We start from the raw sequence: 16,106 nt of genomic DNA on the forward strand, positions 1-16,106 counted from the left end.
CTTTTACTCTGGACGACTCAATCCCAACATTTCGTAATCGATAGCAGGGCCATCGAAATAACGACGAACAGTGAACCAGAGACCAACCAAGATAAGCATCATGCATCCAAGTACAACGCACACGCTAAGTCAGCAGTTAGTAAAAGTCTGACACATGTAGAGGACATTTCGACTTACTAGTTCATTGACCCCGCAGTCACAGGTATGGCATTGGGGAAACAAATAAAGATGCCGATCGTCGTAACCCAAAGAGGAGTCCACGCATTGCAGAGATAACCTCCGACTTTTCCGAGTTTAAACGGTCTTGGGGGCAGCTTGTTCTCTCGTCCGTGGATCAGAGTAATAGCTTGAGGGACGGCGTACGAGATGTTCACACCAAGAACGGCAGTGGTGATGATAGAGTTGAAGGCTTGGCTGCTGGCCATGTACAGCAGTCCGTAGATGATGCAAAACCCAACAGACAGCAGAGTCGTGCGAACAGGGAAGCCGAGGGAGGGCGAGATGTGATTCCAGTAGTTGGAGTAAGGAAGTCCTCGCTAAGTGGCGATGTCAGCATGACACTAGATTAGCAGTAAAGAGGACGGAGACTTACATCTCGTGAGAAGGCCCAAGTCAATCGGCCGCATGTAATCCATTGGCTAGGCATGCATGCTGTCCACTGTTAGTCAAAGGTTTCAGGCCACAGCAGAGTTGCACCACGTACTGTAAAAGATGATTACAAGAAGAGACTGAAGCCCAAGTGCAGCTGATTTGCTGCCAGTAGCCTGGTGAAAGACTTCAAGACTAGGCAGATGGGCAACCCTGACCGCATCGAGATCCTTGATGACAAACATCATGGCCAAGATGAATGGGACTGAGGTAAGTAGACCAATGATCATGGTAAGATTCCTGTAAACCCTTTATCAGGTCCAAGTATGAATGGTGTCAAGATTGTAGACTTACATTGCTCGAGGAATGGCCTTGCCTGGGTGATGCATCTCCTCAGCGACGTGGATCACAGCATCCATGCTAGCGAAAGCATACATGGCATTGCCGATACTCATGACCCAGGCAACGCCATCAGGCCAGCCGCTTGTTCCATCGAATGAGGTGATGAAGCTTGGGTGGTTGTACCCATCGCTCATGGCGAGGATCGTGATGGTGACGACGACGAAGCCGAGGACGGATATCGCGAGACATGCTTGCGTCCACTTTCCGAGGTGCTTCTGCGGGATGGTAAAGATGGGAATGACTACAGTTCGTCAGTACGGCCGTCGTGAAAGAGTGAAAAGAGCTACTTACGTGTGATTAGGATGAGCCCGATGTATAACAGATACGAATGCCAGTTCTGAGGCTGGTAATCAGGGTTGACAAAGAGGACCATGCCAATGATGCACTGCACATTGTTCGAGATCCCAGAGCAGGTAATCACCCACCAACCAAGAACACTGATTATGCCCACAGCAAAGGCGGCGAATCGTCGATATCTCTTCGGAGAGAGAATGTACGTAAAGTGATACTGCCCTGCCATTCCCCAAACTCATTAGTCAATTACTTCCAGCGGAAATGAGATGAACCGACCTCCCGAAGATGGAAACGCCGAGGCTTGCTCCGCAAGGCCAAGAATGATAAGCCACTGCACTGCGCAAGCGACTATCAGTCCAAACACAGTCGCCTGCGCACCTCCGTAGAGCAAACTCTGTCCGAAACAGCTGGCGTATGACACCCAGGAGTTGGTGATGCTGAAGCCAAGACCAAGCGTGCCCAATAGATCAAACGATCGCTTCATCACGGGGGCGTGGCCCTGAGCGAGGAGGATGTTGTCATCGACTGCATCGGGGCTTTTGCTGAAAGATTCGACATTTTCGACTCTGCCGACATCAACGTCGTAGTTGTTTGTGACGTTGATGTCGGGCTTGTTGTCGGAGTTCTGGGCTTCTATGCTCTGAGCCATCGTGAACAGTGAGAGGATGATGATGACTATGATGAGCGACGAGAGTCAGGTTGAGTCAGGAGCGTCAAGGTAATATACCTTTCGCTGTAGAGTACTCCCAACGGCCAGGCCGGCTACTCGGAATCACTACAGCCAGCAAGACGGCAGCCAATAGAAGATCAGATACGTATCAAACAAACCTGTATCTCCCCCGCAATCTATCTCCCCGTTAATCAAGATTAGACCCCCAGAACGCGGGGGAAATCATGGAGCCCGTAGAGTTGAGTTATCTCGACATCAATCACCTCAAGATCGACCTTTGCAGATAAGCTTTACCTTTCGTGACGAGTTGACACTGTGTGGGGTAGACTTGTTTTTTTCGTGGGTCGTGTCTTAATTCCGTTTCTGGTAATAAGCCCTCACCTTCTCCACGCTTAAAAGATGAGACGTGTTTCTCCAACTTGAACAGGTACCAGATCCGTATCTACCTCAACAATCAGACAGTATAACTTAATTCTAAAGGATTCGTATCGCTCTCACTTACCAGCTATCAGTCTTTTATCAAAGCTACTCAAACCCTATACTACTCATCATGGCCAAGCAACAGAAAGATAATGAGATCATCGAAATCGCCAAAGGCCTCAAGGGTACACCATGGTGCGAAGAGTACGAGAAGATGATCTCTGGTATGCTGTAAGTGCACTTTGGGTCTGATACTACGCCAGTGCATGATTTCTGACCGCGGGGCTAGCTACAACCCCCTGCACCCTGAACTCTTGGATGGCCGCCACAGAGCGCGCGGTCTGGCGTACAAGTACAACAACATTGATCCCAGCGCTGGCACTCGCGAGGAGATCGACGACAAGCGAGCTCAGATGCTTTCGGAGATGCTCGGAAAGGTCGGCAAGGGGACGTACATTGAGACGCCCTTCATGCCTGACTACGGAAGCAATGTCTCCATCGGCGAGAACTGCTTCATGAACTTTGGGTGAGTACACAACTCTGGGTATGTGGAACAGTGGCTAATGTCTCTCAGCTTGACCATCCTAGATACCAGTCTCGTCATCATCGGCGACCGCGTCCAGATGGGTCCCAACGTACATATCTACACAGCAGGCCACGAGACGAGTGTTCTATCCAGGATCAAGTTCGTCGAGTTTGGACATCCCATCCGTATTGAAGACGACTGCTGGATCGGTGGCAATGTGGTTATCCTCCCTGGTGTAACTATTGGCCGAGGCTGTACTGTTGGCGCCGGGGCAGTGGTTACTAAGAGTCTGCCCCCCTACTCGATCGCCCTAGGCGCCCCTGCTAAGGTGGTCAAGACGATACAGAGCGTGGAGGAGGAGTTGGCGGATCCTAACAACCCTTTCCGAAACATGCCCGATCGAGAGTAGATAACACTTCATATTTAGTACCGAAAATAGAAGTTTTCGTTGCGTGGAACTTGTCATTGTCGGTTTGGGCATCTATTGACATAATTGTATACTCTTTGTAACTAGTCCATGTATCGCCTTCCATTCTTCATCTGTTGATCCATCATAATATCTCTATAACCCCTTCTAGATGGCGATTGCCTCCGCTTGTACTTCAACATGCATCCCCGGATTAACAAGCCCAGCCACGACAACCGAGGTCAAAGTCGGAGTATGTCCCGGATACCGTTCCCGAAAGATACTCAGGAGTGTTGTCTCATCCTCAGCGCGGGTAAAGTAAGCCACCAGCTTATGAGCTGAGGCGAGGCCGCTGGCAACACCCGCATTCTTGAGTGCTGCATCAAGACAGTCAAACACGGCGTTGAACTCGGCTTCTATAGAGCTGGTGACGAGTTGACCTGTTTTTATGTCTACCCCGACATGGCCTGTCGTTATGACGAGAGAGCCTGATAGTGGGATCGTGGCGGTTGTTGCGAGGGATGCGGAGCGGAGCATTTCTCCTACTGGGCCGGGGAGGAACTGATAACGCACTGAAGGCATGTTGGTAATGAACTAGCAGTTTTTATTGCTCTTTGTTGTTGATGATTGACCCTTGGAGTTGATTACTGCACACTGAATTTGTGACGGCTGGAATTACACGGTAGAAAATTGTTGTTCCTTATCAATTGCTAGCTAGGTCCCTGTTTTATCTCTAGTCATACTTACACGGTCTATTGACTTGGTACGTAAATGGTGTTTAGTCTCTGTAGCTTATCGCGTGTGTAGTCTAACTTTATTCCTAATTGGGTAATAGCCTCAACTCCATTCTTGTGCTTGATCCCCGCCTACCTGGAGTCAAATCGTCCTCCGCTAAAAGCATCTACAGAACTAGTAAAGGCGTACGACTACTACTCTGGGATCTTCCTTAATCAGTACGAAGGCCAGGTCAGCGAAGCTGTTCTTATACTCTGTAGAGAATCGAGCGCTCCCGGCCAAACGCCAGCAATCCCAAACCCGGAAGAGCACCCGATCCAGACAATTCCGGATTCATACACCCTCAAACATGTCTGTACTATCACAGGATACTCAATCCAAGCTTCGAGATATCATCGATGAGTACACAACTGGGGGCATAGAGAGCAAGATCCCGGGCCTCGTCTACTCCGCGTTCAGAAATGATGGCGAGCCAATCTTTCAGCATTGCTCCGGCCTAAGGGGAGTCATTTCTGAAAGCCCCATGTCAGAAAAGACTATCTTCTTCATGGCATCTTTCACAAAACTGGCGACATCAGTCACGTGCATGCAACTCGTCGAGCAAGGGAAGTTGCGCTTAGATGATGCAGATCAAATCGAAGCCATCTGCCCTGAATTACGGGACGTCAAGGTGTTAACTCGGAACGAGAACGGCAAACTTGACCTCGTTGAGAAAGTCAGGAGAATTACTCTTCGAATGCTTCTCACTCACACGGGTATGAACTCAATCTTTCGATAACGGAACCTGAGCACTGACGAGTGACTAGCTGGTTTCGGCTATGCTTTTGAGGATGAGAAGCTTGCAGAGTTCAGTCGCCCCATTGGCTTTGATGACTTTTCCGGGGAAGCAATTGACACAGCCAATCGACCTCTGGTGAATCAGCCTGGTGAGACGTTTCAGTATGGCGTCTCGATGGACTGGGTTGGCGTGATAATCGAACGCACGTACAACAAGTCACTGGAGGAAGTCTTCAAAGATCACATATTCAGACCACTGGGCATGGACCATGTCACTTTCCATCCATCGGCGGAAGATAAGTTGAACTTGGCGTATATGCATCGCAGAAGCCCAAGTGGCAAGTTGAGTACTACAGATCACTTTTATCGACGTCCACTACTTGCTCGGGATGGAGAAAAGGTTCCGTGTGCTGGGGGTCATGGATGCTTTGGAAGACCAGCAGAGTTTGGAAGTAAGTGCAGGCGCGACCGATCCGTCTTCTTTTGTTACTCATTGTTTAACAGGAATTATTTCACTTCTTCTGAACGACGGATTGGATGCAAAATCAGGAGTTCGGCTACTTAAATCTGAGACCGTCGATGGTAAGTTTATCCCTCATGCTAGATCCTTAATCCAGCTTGTACTGACATCCATTTCTAGACATGTTCACCGATCAAATTCCCGATAAACCACGCTTCAGCAACGTCAGCGTCCCCGTTGCCAAACCAGAGCTAGCAAACCCAACTCCCTTAACGCCAATGCCAGATGATCACACCGAGGGCTGGGGTTTATCATTCTCTATCAATCACTTCCCAGAGTCAACGGGTCGTGCGGCTGGTTCAGCGTCGTGGGAAGGCTTGGCTAATCTCTTCTGGTTCGCTGATCGCAAGAACAATATCGGCGGTATTATTGCCAGCCAAATTCTTCCGTATGGTGGTGAGTCGGTTAAATAAAGTGGAAAGGATACTTTGCTGACTTTGGGTTTAAGATGCTTTGGTGTTGGAGTGCTCGGAACGGGTGGAGACTGAGATATACAAGGCGTTGCAAGGCTAGACACAATCAGACACTCCATCTTCATATTACTCTTAAGCTCTGTATATACAATAGCTTATCATAAATACATTATCTTGTCTCAATCTACCAGCCTTTTCCTGCCTCGTGAGCTATATCCCGTTCGATGTCCGTTCGCATGCCTCCGTTACATCGAAGATATCCCCCGGTCCCTCATAAGCCCATTAAGTGACCTTTTGAGTCTCATCTCATCGTCTCGTTGCTGTGAATGTCGTCCATACCCAATCAGGTAAAAAGTGACGAAGCGGGGTTGCGGTTAGTGCCGCCGTCTCTCAGCCTAACCTCACCTGGTACTTGGCTATTACCTCAAAAAGCACTTGGAGGTTAGGACAAGCGCCTTTTGCTGCTTCCGCTCTCTTCTCATACTTCATAGCTACGGCGGATTAACTGGCAGTGAATTGTAAATTGAAATAACCTGACACAGTGGCATTATGACCTCTCAGTCAGAGCGTGACGCTCAGTTCAACGCCCTCATCGATGTCCTGCACAGTGTCAAAAGCGACATATTCGACCCCTTCACCATCACTCGAACATACTATGAGTCTGCAGGCATTCAGATCGGTGTCGATATCTTAATCCCTCGTCGCCTCAAAAGTCAGAACCCGCCAGTCATCGTCAGAATCCACGGCGGCTTTCTGGTATGCAAATGATGTTTTAGCATTAAACATTAAGCTGATTTTTTATCAGATCACCGGTTCCAGTTTGTTTCCTGCTTGGTTCTCCAAATGGGTTCTCGACTTTGCAGAAGAGCAAGATGCCGTCATCATTAGTCCCAACTACAGGCTTCTTCCTGAGGTCAAGGGTCGGGATATTATTCATGACATGGGCAACTTCTGGAATTGGGTGCACTGCGGGGGTCCTTCGCGTCATCTCGCAGCAATTGGTCAACAAAAGCTTCAATTAGACCTCATCAGAACGCTTCTCGTTGGCGAAAGTGCCGGTAAGTTCGAATCATCTAATCCCAAGTCATACACCATTCACTGACTGAATCATCTGGCTGCAGGCGGATATCTGGCTTTACAGTCTGTGCTGTCAGGCTTTGTGAGACCCAAGGCGATTATAGCTCTTTATCCAATGGTCGACATGAAAGCGGCTCACTTCACCGAGTCCTACGCCAAATCAATTGTTGGTGTACCAAACTATCCTATCGAAGATGTCAACAAGTTCCTTTCGGCCACCGTTGTCAAGCCTGCAATTACCGAGGCAGATCCACCCGTGAGACTTGATTCGGCAATGGCAGTTGTGCACAATGGGCGGTATCTGGAACTTCTCGGTGAGGACTCTGACTTGTTCATCCTTGAGCGAATCAAGAGGATGGCCTTGAGTCCTTCGAATTATGAAAAGTCTTTGTTTCCGCCATTGTTTCTACTTCACGGCGAGGGGGATACAGCAGTGCCTGTTGATGGCACCCGGAAGCTAGTTGATTGCCTGCAGCGGTTGGACCAAAGTACTCAGATCCATTTGGCGGTCAGGCCTGGGGACCATGGTTTTGACTTTAAAGCTACCATTGATGAGCCTTGGTTGAGGGAGGGTTTGGATTTTATCGTGAGTCCATGGCTACATTGGCTAGATAGTAAGAGTCTCATATAGACCTAATAAAAAGACTGTTCCTTCAGTGCTGTCCGAGATCTCGCACAAGCAAGTTGTAGGCCCAGCGTTGAGGTTACGAGTGTAAGTTTTACTGAATAAATGGCATCATCTTCTATTTGAGTGTTACAAGCCACGTATTACTTGTGCTCTGACCTTTTCCTTTTCCACTTCATATACTCATTAAACTCATCTCTTTCCTTTTCAAAATCCCCTTTTTCTGCAGATCCACTCTTCCCCGCCCTAGCCTCTTTGGCATCTATATCAGATTCCTCATCAGTGTCAGTCTCAGAGTCGCTATCATCATCACTATCGTATTTCATGGCAGCCGCTTGCTTCTGAACGTGACGAGCTGGTTGAGGCATAGCCATCGGAACCACAGGGACGGCTGGGGTGCCTGCTCCCATCATGTACCCGTCGTGGCGCCATCCCTCTCGCTTTGCCAGATCCGCATCTGTAGCTCCGAGTGTTTTGCTGAGATATTCGTCAAACTGCATGAATCCTCGCGCCACTACTTCAAACTGCTCTTTGCCTAGTGTCGGCTGAGGATCTCCTGAGGATTGGGTCATGCTTTGATGCTCGGCTAGGGCGATGGCTGTTTGGAATGCGTTCCGGATTTGGCTGTGACAGTTAGCAGATGAATACAAGATATGAATGAAGTACTTACCGCCCATTCCACGTCTCGTAGCCATTTTTCTCCAAAGTCCGAAAATGCTTCTTCCCGAACTTGAGAATCTCTTTCTCCTTAATTTTGAAAGCATAGTACCCCTGCTTCATCTGCTCTGTCTTGGCTCTTCTAATAAACTTCTCGTACAACTTGCACGTAATGTCGAGGCTCAACTGGGGGTAAAACAAAGACATTTGAATCCTGGACCTGAATGCTGGATCGATAACACCGACGCGATTTGTTGTCAAAAAGAGAATACCAGCATAATACTCCAAACTTCGAAGGAATACGCTTGTAACGGCATTATGTCGCAAGTCGCTGCGGGTGCGTTTGGCGAGGAATATGTCGGCTTCATCGAGAAGTAAGACACAACCCCATTTGTGAGCCAATTGAAAGTGGCTTTGCAGGTTATGCTCGACATCAGCAGCAGTTTCGCCAATGTCGCCGCAGGTAATAGGAAACAGAGGCCGTTTTGTATCGTCAGCGACGCATTCGGCTGTCGACGTCTTTCCAACACCGGGTGGTCCATGTAGCAAAATGACAAGTCCACTACCCTTTCCCTGCACGAGATCTAACACAGATCCGATGCTTGGCTTTTCAGGACTAGACGATAGTGGCGACCTCCCCTTCTCATGGGTGGTAACTAATGCTTGGACTGTTGTTTTGTGGTTATCCGGTAAAACCAGATCATCGAAGCTGTTTCGGAAGATGACTTCTTGCAGGTCTTCAGACCTTATCGTAACCCATTGCCTGGAGCGTAGAACAAACGCATGAACAAATGGTCTCATGATCATGAGATGCTCCTCTGTGAGATCTTCCAATGTAATAGGTTGAAGCATATAACCCTTCTTCTTGTGGAACTCTTGGGCATCTAAATCGTCCAGTTGCAAGTCGTTGAATATAATATCGCTTCCACAGCATGAATAGGTGTACTCAGAGGTATGCTTACACCAAGACCGTTCAAGTACTTCTCTTATATCATTTTTTGTAAAGTCATCCCGTGTAATACTAGAATCAAGCCGCCATTCAGACCTCGTGTTCATTGCAAGCGTCATATCGACAACGACTTCGGCGTCCAGGTTTATCGACGGTTCGTCAACTGTTCTTCCTGCAGCTCTCTTGTGGCAGAAAGGGCTGCTTGCGACTTGTGAAAAGTTCCTGCCGCCTTCTAGGAACCTATCCCGAAGAGTGTCTGCATCTGGGTCGAACTTGAGGGGATAAAGGAGCAATGACGAGATGGGCTGTAGACCATGGAACTTTCTGATGGAGAATCGTTCAATTTTCGGGACAAAGGACGATCCATTAGATCCCAAGCTAATACAATCGACAACAAAGCCATTCACTGGAGTCGAATGTTGTTCTTCCGCCTTATTAGCCCTGGAGATCAAAGGTTCTCGCCCACCAGCCACATTCACAACAATCCTGGCATAAGCCGGATTTCCTTTAGCAACAACAAGATCTCCTCTCTCAAACAAATGTCTCAGGTCAGCGTACTCGATCTCAACAGCCGTACCATCTCTGATTTGTTGTCTAAGATCGAAGGTTGGTCGGAGATCTGTGTCGAGAAACATAACCAACAATTTGAGATCCTCCAGGAGATCCTTGGCGTCGAACTGTCGCTGGTTTAGATCGAACTCTTTTTTGCCAGTCGTCTTCTTCACCGAACTTCTTTTGGAGTCTTCCTTCTCTTCCTTTTTGACTTTGGCCTCGATATCAGCCACGCTTTTCTTAATCGCTGCTTCGTGTTTGATGAAAAATTTGAACGGCCGTAGGAACACCATGCCACTGTAGACCTTATTCCCGTCCAGATCGTGTTCTCCCACTCGAGAAAGCACTGAGGTCGCTGTCAACTTCTCAAGGTGGGACATGAGCGGACGAGATCTTATTCTGAGCCTCTCCGGATTAAACTCAATCAGGGCTTCGGGGGTGATGTCACAGTCATTACCCAAATTGTGTGAAGCATTCTCATCCTTGGTCAGTTTAGTTACTACTGCTTCTGCCAATTTGACCTCTAAAGCTGGTTGCCGAGATGTCGGAAGAAGGATGATGTCGTTGTTGAGTGCAAATTCATAGGGATTGGATCTCTTCAGCTCGTGCAGATGGATAGGAAGTTTGTCCTTCGGTTTCTTAAAGTCATGGTCGTCTCCCAGCTCGTAAACTCTGTTTTTCAAATCCTTAACCTCTTTCTCAAGCTCCTCGATCCTCAGAGTTGTAAAGTTGTGGTGCATGGCTGCTTGCTGCGATCGCATGGTGAGCTGTCCCAGCCGACGATTTCTGTCAAGTAATTCCTTGCAGAGACCGCTATACATGGACCTTTCAGCGGCAGTCTCAACATCGTTACTATTCTCCTGAATCTTTTCTGTAGTAAACAGCTCATTTATCTCGGCCAGGCGAATTAAGGCTTCCTGGAGGGGGTCGTCGGCTTCAGATCCCTTTTCTGCCTTTTCTTGCTCCGTATGATCCAGTTGTCTGTGTTGTGTAGTCAGGGCATCCATAGTTTCCTTCCCTTTCAAAACTGGATCTGGGCGGGGGAGAGTGCTCGTCTGGATTGCTTGAGCAACTTCTGGTGGCATGGCGATATCAAATATGGGAGCTAAGCCCTCTGTTGCTATGGAATGAGTAGGGGATATTGGCGAGTTAATCAATACAAGCTTGAAATCAGTCGCGATTTGAGTGCGGGGTCAAGATAGAGAGATATTTAAACAGATTAATTCCGGTTGTAGGTCACATTTCGCAGAACATGCCTAATCAGGCATTCAGCTCGTACATCACAGCCAACCCTCAGTTCAAAACGTCAGCCAGCCACAATCAATACACAAACATCATTTTCAATCCGTACAGCATGAATCCTAGGCAGCCAAGATTGTTGGGCGCTTCCAGAGCGCGACTTATTGGTTCACAGATAGGCAGTCATGCAGTCAGCTGCCGGGGTCCCGATCAGGCTCTCGCAGTGATTACCACTTCTAGCTTCTGACAATCAAGTCCAACGCAGCAGCCTTATATTCTAGGTCGTAATTGACTCGTCATCCTTTCTTGTATTCCTCGCTTTAATCTGGAACACCAAGCACGATGCAAGACCTCCAGAGAGAATTGTTTTTAAGCGCCCGCGATCGACATCCACCAAACGAAACCGCCAGATACATCGAAAACAATATTGCTCTACCAGGCCAGCCGCTGCCTGTGTTCAGTGAACGTGCAAATGGCTTTGTATCTTTGGACGAGGCTCGTCAGGAGCAGGAGGAGAGGTAAGACATCACATACTGACGTTAAACTCTGCTAACGTCACCAATGGCAGTGCAACCAAGTGGAAGGGAATACAGGAGGAGATAGAATCTCTCTTCGCAGCGATGGAGCAAGTCCAGAAGAAGCTCGATCAAGATAAAACAGGTCAGAAGTACAATACCAAGGTCGACCTACGCCAGTGCAATTGGAAAGTGGTTATGGGAGAAGTAGAGAAAACAGCTCAACTATGGAAGAGCAGACCGAACAAGCAAAGTAAAATCATGGTCTTTGTCGATAAAGTTGGGCGGCACTCGGAAGCTCTTGAAAGGTGGTTGGGGCTTCTGCCCGCGGGCGATTATGGGTCAAGGTACATCCCGGAGGATATAGCATCCTAAAGATTACTAACAATCTATTCAGTATCTGCGGAGCGTTCAAGATCATCATTGGTGTAAGTTAATACTCTCGTCTGAGATCTGGCTAACATTAGATAGGCTGCCGGGAGGTACACCAAGGTCGAGGAGAGCGTCTATGAAGCAATATCAGAGATACCAATGATCATGGAGCATGCAAAGCGATACGTCGACATGTACAGACAATTGCGCGATCAGTTCCTTGAACAGCGCACAATCGAGCTTTTCCGAGCCATCCTGACCCTGCTCCACCAGGTCATGCAGTTCTTCCTTGATGGCAAGCCAAGTAGGTCATCACAACAATCACGGCTTTCTGTCACTGACAGTCTGTAGAGAAGTTCATTGGCAGTCTTATGCAGCAGGGTTCATACAAGGAGCAGCTGTTCCAGAGTGTTGAGGCCATCAAGGCGTGTGCTCAGGCTGTGAATGACGAGGCGTCGCAGTGTCAAGCACGTATGGTCATGAAGGTCTATGAGAAGACTGAACAGACGCAGATGGTCTTTCACCGACTGATGCAGTTTTTATTGACGAATCCTAGGTTCCAGGGGGCTGATTCAGGTACGTCTACCCATGAGCAACGCTTCACGACAGCCTTGGCTGTCTTTGAATGTGTGCTAAATCAACCTGAGTTCAGGAAATTCTGCTCCGGATAGCGACCCCAGCGGACTTAAAGTCTCTAGCTACGACCTCCTAAACGCGGATCGTATATCCTGGCAAGACCAAGAAATTAGTCGAAGCACAACTCCTACCATTCTACAAAGCCCTTCACAACAGTCAATCCTATCTAAAGCAGATATGGAGCATACAAAGCAACAACTTCTCCAGTGTCTCAATTACAACCCAGAAGCCTTGACCCGAGACATTGCTTCTATCCTTTCGTTTAACTACCAAGTAAGCGAGAACGAAAGGGCGAGAGTAGCGGCTATGCTCCGCCACGACAGATTCCAAACCTTTATGACGGAAACTCAGACCTCAACGCGTCTGCTTGTCAACGGTCGCGGAGACCTTTCTGCCAAAGAGGGTGTATCTCCTTTCAGTGTTGTTATGGCAGAGCTGGTACGGATCTCAAACACGGGTCTCACTGAGTCTGCTCCTGTTTTCATTCTCAAGTATTTCTGTTCTGAACATCAATCTTCCCACCCCAATGACCGTTTTGCGTCAGCAGGTGGCATGATGGCAAGCATCATAGGCCAGCTGATCTGTCAAATGACGGAAAAAGGTCTAGCGGTTGATCTTTCCTTCATCTCTGACTCCAAGTGGCGAAAGCTGGAACTCTTGGAGCTTCATACCCTCTGCACAGTGTTCAAACGCGTTGTGGATCAAATACCGCAGGGTGGTGTTGTACTCTGCATTATCGATGAGATCTCGGTCTATGAGACTTCCAGGCTTGGGGAAGAAACTGAGATGGGGGTGAAGAAACTTGTGCAGCTTGCACATCAGGGCCGGTATCCAGTGTTTAAACTACTAGTCACTTGTTACGATCATGCTTTGGACGTGGGCAGGTACTTCTCTGGGAATACTCTTGACTTGAACGAGGATATTGAGACAGATGATATAGCTGATTGGATAATTGCAAGCCAATTATCTTGAATTATTATAAGAGTTATAAAGACAGTGGGTTGAGAGAAATACTCTAATCATGACCCATCCAAGAAACATTTTAACCACAGTCCCTTCCATCATTTTATCACCACCCATTAACCACTCTTATGCACAACACCAATAATCTTCTCCACAACAGAAGGATCCGAAAGCGTAGTGATATCCCCCAGCTGATCCTGCTCACCCATAACCACCTTTCTCAAAACACGACGCATGATCTTACCCGACCGAGTCTTGGGCAGATCAACCACCATAAAGATCTTCTTGGGCGCCGCAAAGGGACCAATATTGTTGCGGACCTGCAGTCTCAGCTCGGCGTGGACTTCCTCCTCGGAGGTGCGGAATGCTTCTTTTAGGCAGACGAAGGCGATGACAGATTGACCTGTTACTTCGTCGGAGACGCCTACGACGGCGGATTCAGCGACCGCGGCGTGCTCGACCATTGCAGCTTCGATTTCGGCGGTTGAGAGGCGGTGGCCGCTGACGTTGATTACGTCGTCGACGCGGCCGCGGATCCAGTAGAAGCCGTCTTGGTCACGGGCGGCTCCATCGCCAGTGAACTACAAGAACGTTAGCAACTGCTCAGCTAATTCAGCTTGGTAGAATCCTCACGTAGTATCCGGGGTAGACCTTGAGATATGTCTCCTCGAATCGTTGATGGTCACCGTAGACAGTTCGAGCCATGCTAGGCCATGAAGTCTTGAAAGCAAGAACGCCTTCGACTCCGTTACCGTGGATCTCAGCGCCAGAAACAGGATCGATCAAGACTGTGTCGATGCCGAAGAATGGCAGGCAAGCGGATCCAGGCTTAGTGGGTGTAACTCCAGCGAGAGGGGTTACGGCGTGAGAGCCAGTCTCAGTTTGCCAGTATGTCTATCCAGGTAAGCTTCCTCCATCGGTGGCCTTCTAGGATCAACTTACATCAACGATATGGCATTCACCCTTCCCAATGACATCGTAGTACCACTTCCAAATCTCAGGGGCGATAGGCTCACCAACTGAACCGAGAACACGCAAACTGCTGGTGTCATGGTTGACAGGGTCAGATCCAGCCCTCTTCAACAAGCGAAGAGCCGTAGGAGCGACATAAAAGTGGGTGATCTGATGATTCGCAATGATATTCCAGAAACGAGAGGCATCAGGGAATGTCGGTGTTCCCTCAAACACAACTGTAGAGACACCCAGAAGGAGCGGAGCGTAGACAACGTAGGTATGGCCCGTGATCCAGCCAACGTCGCCAGCGCAGAAGTATCGATCGTTCTCGTGAATGTCAAAAACATACTTCCCCGTCGCAGCAGCTCCAACCAGAAAACCACCAGTGGTATGCAAAATACCCTTTGGCTTACCCGTTGATCCAGAGGTATACAGCAAAAACAAAGGATCTTCAGCGTCCATGGCCTCAGGAGGGATGTAGCTAGGCCACTTGGCAGTCTGTTCATGCCACCAATGATCCCGTCCCTCAGTCCACGCAACCTTGGCACCAGTTCTCTTGAAAACAAGGGTCTGAACACCCTCAAGCGGTCTCAGCGCTTCATCAACAATCTTCTTGATACCGATCGTTCGACCGCCGCGCTGACTCTCATCAGCAGTGATGACGACCTTGCTCTTGGCGTTGACGACGCGATCTCGCAAAGAACCAGCTGAGAAACCAGCAAAGACAACGGAGTGAACAGCGCCGATACGGGTGCAAGCAAGGATGGCGACGAGAGCTTCAGGAATCATGGGCATGTAGATAGCGACCGTGTCGCCCTTTCGCACACCGAGATCCTTGAGTGCCCAGGAGACCTTGCTGACTTGCTTAAGCAGCTCGCCATATGTGATAGAGCGACCACCATTTCCATCGTCAGTTTCGTGGATGATGGCGACCCTGTTGGGATCCTTGAGCGCATGGCGGTCAACGCAGTTAAACGAAGCATTCAGCTTTCCGCCGAGGAACCAAGCTGGATTACCCTCGACTAGCGAGCCGCTCTTGACGGTGTGAAAGTCGTGATCCCATGTAAGAAGTTCACGAGCTAGGTTTCCCCAGAAAGCTTCAGGCTCACTAATGGAGAGCTGGTGCATCTGCTGGTACTCCTCCAAGCCTAAACATTGTAAGCACGATGAATATTTCCAGATTGAGATACAACTCACTGCCAATGTGAGGCTTGCTGGGATGCCCTGAAGAACTGTTGTTAGTACGCAGCTACTTTACAGCGTGGGTTAACGCACGTGCGAGCATTTTGTCGGGAAGATCTAACTCAATCTTAGTACAATCTCAACCATTAGCAGTAGAATATACGTACACCATTCCTCTCCATCACCATTGGTGACTGGTTGTGTCGATATGGGTTGACGCATGATGTAATCGTATGACGTGAGTTTTTTTTATGCAACGAGTTGAGGGTGTTGGTGGGAGCGCGTAGTGCGAAGCTTGGAATTTTATCAATATCGTTGAAAAAGTCGAGGTGACTGAAAGGGGAAAAGGGGTGAGGTGAGCGGAGAGGTATTAGGTCAGCAGGATCCACGCACGTACCGTACCCTACCCTTGTCGGTGATAATTATGGCGATATGACGCAGTGATAATCCTTGCCTTGTGATTGATTGATTCGATTCAGTGGCTTCAGAGGTTCAATATCGCCGATCCAAGCCGCGGTTCATCACTGACTCAGTGGCTTCAAGACTCGGCCAAGTATGGAATCTCACGATTACTACATCTGATGATAAACTTAAGCTTAAGTCACCTCCATCACCTGCTCTCCATCACTAGACC

At 48.7% G+C, this 16,106-nt stretch overlaps 8 protein-coding genes across 11 annotated transcripts; 4 read left to right on the top strand and 4 right to left on the bottom strand.

The window, feature by feature from the left end:
- Positions 1-3: 3 nt before the first annotated feature.
- On the bottom strand, positions 4-1,933 carry FVEG_09907 (hypothetical protein; the record flags this gene model as incomplete). Its single annotated transcript, XM_018898984.1, has 7 exons — positions 4-124; positions 178-536; positions 593-651; positions 704-888; positions 943-1,231; positions 1,282-1,503; positions 1,561-1,933. 7 exons carry the CDS (start codon positions 1,931-1,933, stop codon positions 4-6), a joined length of 1,608 nt encoding a protein of 535 aa, XP_018756965.1.
- A 401-nt stretch (positions 1,934-2,334) lies between these two features.
- Positions 2,335-3,448, top strand: FVEG_09906 (acetyltransferase). Of its 3 annotated transcripts, none has more exons than XM_018898982.1 (4): positions 2,355-2,381; positions 2,435-2,605; positions 2,664-2,900; positions 2,949-3,427. In XM_018898982.1, exons 2-4 carry the CDS (start codon positions 2,505-2,507, stop codon positions 3,307-3,309), a joined length of 699 nt encoding a protein of 232 aa, XP_018756963.1. In that variant the 5' UTR covers positions 2,355-2,381; positions 2,435-2,504; the 3' UTR covers positions 3,310-3,427. The 3 variants fall into 3 exon arrangements, with proteins under 3 accessions (XP_018756962.1, XP_018756963.1, XP_018756964.1); XM_018898983.1 differs by having other exon boundaries at positions 2,355-2,415; positions 2,467-2,605; positions 2,949-3,401; XM_018898981.1 differs by having other exon boundaries at positions 2,335-2,605; positions 2,949-3,448.
- Positions 3,449-3,474: 26 nt separating this feature from the next.
- Positions 3,475-3,888, bottom strand: FVEG_09905 (hypothetical protein; the record flags this gene model as incomplete). The annotated part of the gene is made up of 1 exon (XM_018898980.1): positions 3,475-3,888. The coding sequence occupies one exon, from the start codon at positions 3,886-3,888 to the stop codon at positions 3,475-3,477; it is 414 nt and encodes a 137-aa protein (XP_018756961.1).
- Positions 3,889-4,390: 502 nt separating this feature from the next.
- FVEG_09904 (beta-lactamase) lies at positions 4,391-5,751 on the top strand (the record flags this gene model as incomplete). The annotated part of the gene is made up of 4 exons (XM_018898979.1): positions 4,391-4,796; positions 4,848-5,270; positions 5,323-5,400; positions 5,459-5,751. The coding sequence occupies 4 exons, from the start codon at positions 4,391-4,393 to the stop codon at positions 5,749-5,751; spliced, it is 1,200 nt and encodes a 399-aa protein (XP_018756960.1).
- A 549-nt stretch (positions 5,752-6,300) lies between these two features.
- Positions 6,301-7,459, top strand: FVEG_09903 (hypothetical protein; the record flags this gene model as incomplete). The annotated part of the gene is made up of 3 exons (XM_018898978.1): positions 6,301-6,507; positions 6,557-6,809; positions 6,873-7,459. 3 exons carry the CDS (start codon positions 6,301-6,303, stop codon positions 7,457-7,459), a joined length of 1,047 nt encoding a protein of 348 aa, XP_018756959.1.
- Positions 7,460-7,596: 137 nt separating this feature from the next.
- Positions 7,597-10,696, bottom strand: FVEG_16688 (hypothetical protein; the record flags this gene model as incomplete). Its single annotated transcript, XM_018905929.1, has 2 exons — positions 7,597-8,077; positions 8,124-10,696. 2 exons carry the CDS (start codon positions 10,694-10,696, stop codon positions 7,597-7,599), a joined length of 3,054 nt encoding a protein of 1,017 aa, XP_018756958.1.
- Positions 10,697-11,192: 496 nt separating this feature from the next.
- On the top strand, positions 11,193-13,345 carry FVEG_09900 (hypothetical protein; the record flags this gene model as incomplete). The annotated part of the gene is made up of 6 exons (XM_018898977.1): positions 11,193-11,368; positions 11,419-11,712; positions 11,763-11,793; positions 11,837-12,041; positions 12,089-12,313; positions 12,390-13,345. 6 exons carry the CDS (start codon positions 11,193-11,195, stop codon positions 13,343-13,345), a joined length of 1,887 nt encoding a protein of 628 aa, XP_018756957.1.
- Positions 13,264-16,010, bottom strand: FVEG_09899 (acetyl-coenzyme A synthetase). 2 transcript variants are annotated; one of them, XM_018898976.1, is made up of 7 exons: positions 15,870-15,944; positions 15,640-15,766; positions 15,566-15,589; positions 15,488-15,514; positions 14,279-15,438; positions 13,970-14,230; positions 13,264-13,917 (listed from the first exon to the last, which is right to left on the bottom strand). In XM_018898976.1, the coding sequence occupies exons 2-7, from the start codon at positions 15,692-15,694 to the stop codon at positions 13,453-13,455; spliced, it is 1,992 nt and encodes a 663-aa protein (XP_018756956.1). In that variant the 5' UTR covers positions 15,695-15,766; positions 15,870-15,944; the 3' UTR covers positions 13,264-13,452. The 2 variants fall into 2 exon arrangements, with proteins under 2 accessions (XP_018756956.1, XP_018756955.1); XM_018898975.1 differs by having other exon boundaries at positions 15,640-16,010.
- Between the last annotated feature and the right edge of the window lie 96 nt (positions 16,011-16,106).

The sequence above is a fragment of the Fusarium verticillioides genome, chromosome 1, assembly GCF_000149555.1.
Source record: "Fusarium verticillioides 7600 chromosome 1, whole genome shotgun sequence".
Classification (NCBI taxonomy): Eukaryota; Fungi; Ascomycota; class Sordariomycetes; order Hypocreales; family Nectriaceae; genus Fusarium; species Fusarium verticillioides.

Excerpts from the sequence above, each read along its gene's own strand:
- FVEG_09906 (XM_018898981.1), top strand. The coding sequence starts at position 2,505 with ATGGCCAAGCAACAGAAAGATAATGAGATCATCGAAATCGCCAAAGGC. Across the intron at positions 2,606-2,663 it reads AAGATGATCTCTGGTATGCT|CTACAACCCCCTGCACCCTG; the intron begins GTAAGTGCACTT and ends CCGCGGGGCTAG. Across the intron at positions 2,901-2,948 it reads AACTGCTTCATGAACTTTGG|CTTGACCATCCTAGATACCA; the intron begins GTGAGTACACAA and ends AATGTCTCTCAG.
- FVEG_09899 (XM_018898975.1), bottom strand. The coding sequence starts at position 15,694 with ATGCGTCAACCCATATCGACACAACCAGTCACCAATGGTGATGGAGAG. Across the intron at positions 15,590-15,639 it reads TGGTGATGGAGAGGAATGGT|ATCTTCCCGACAAAATGCTC; the intron begins GTACGTATATTC and ends AGATTGAGTTAG. Across the intron at positions 14,231-14,278 it reads GTGAATGCCATATCGTTGAT|ACATACTGGCAAACTGAGAC; the intron begins GTAAGTTGATCC and ends TTACCTGGATAG.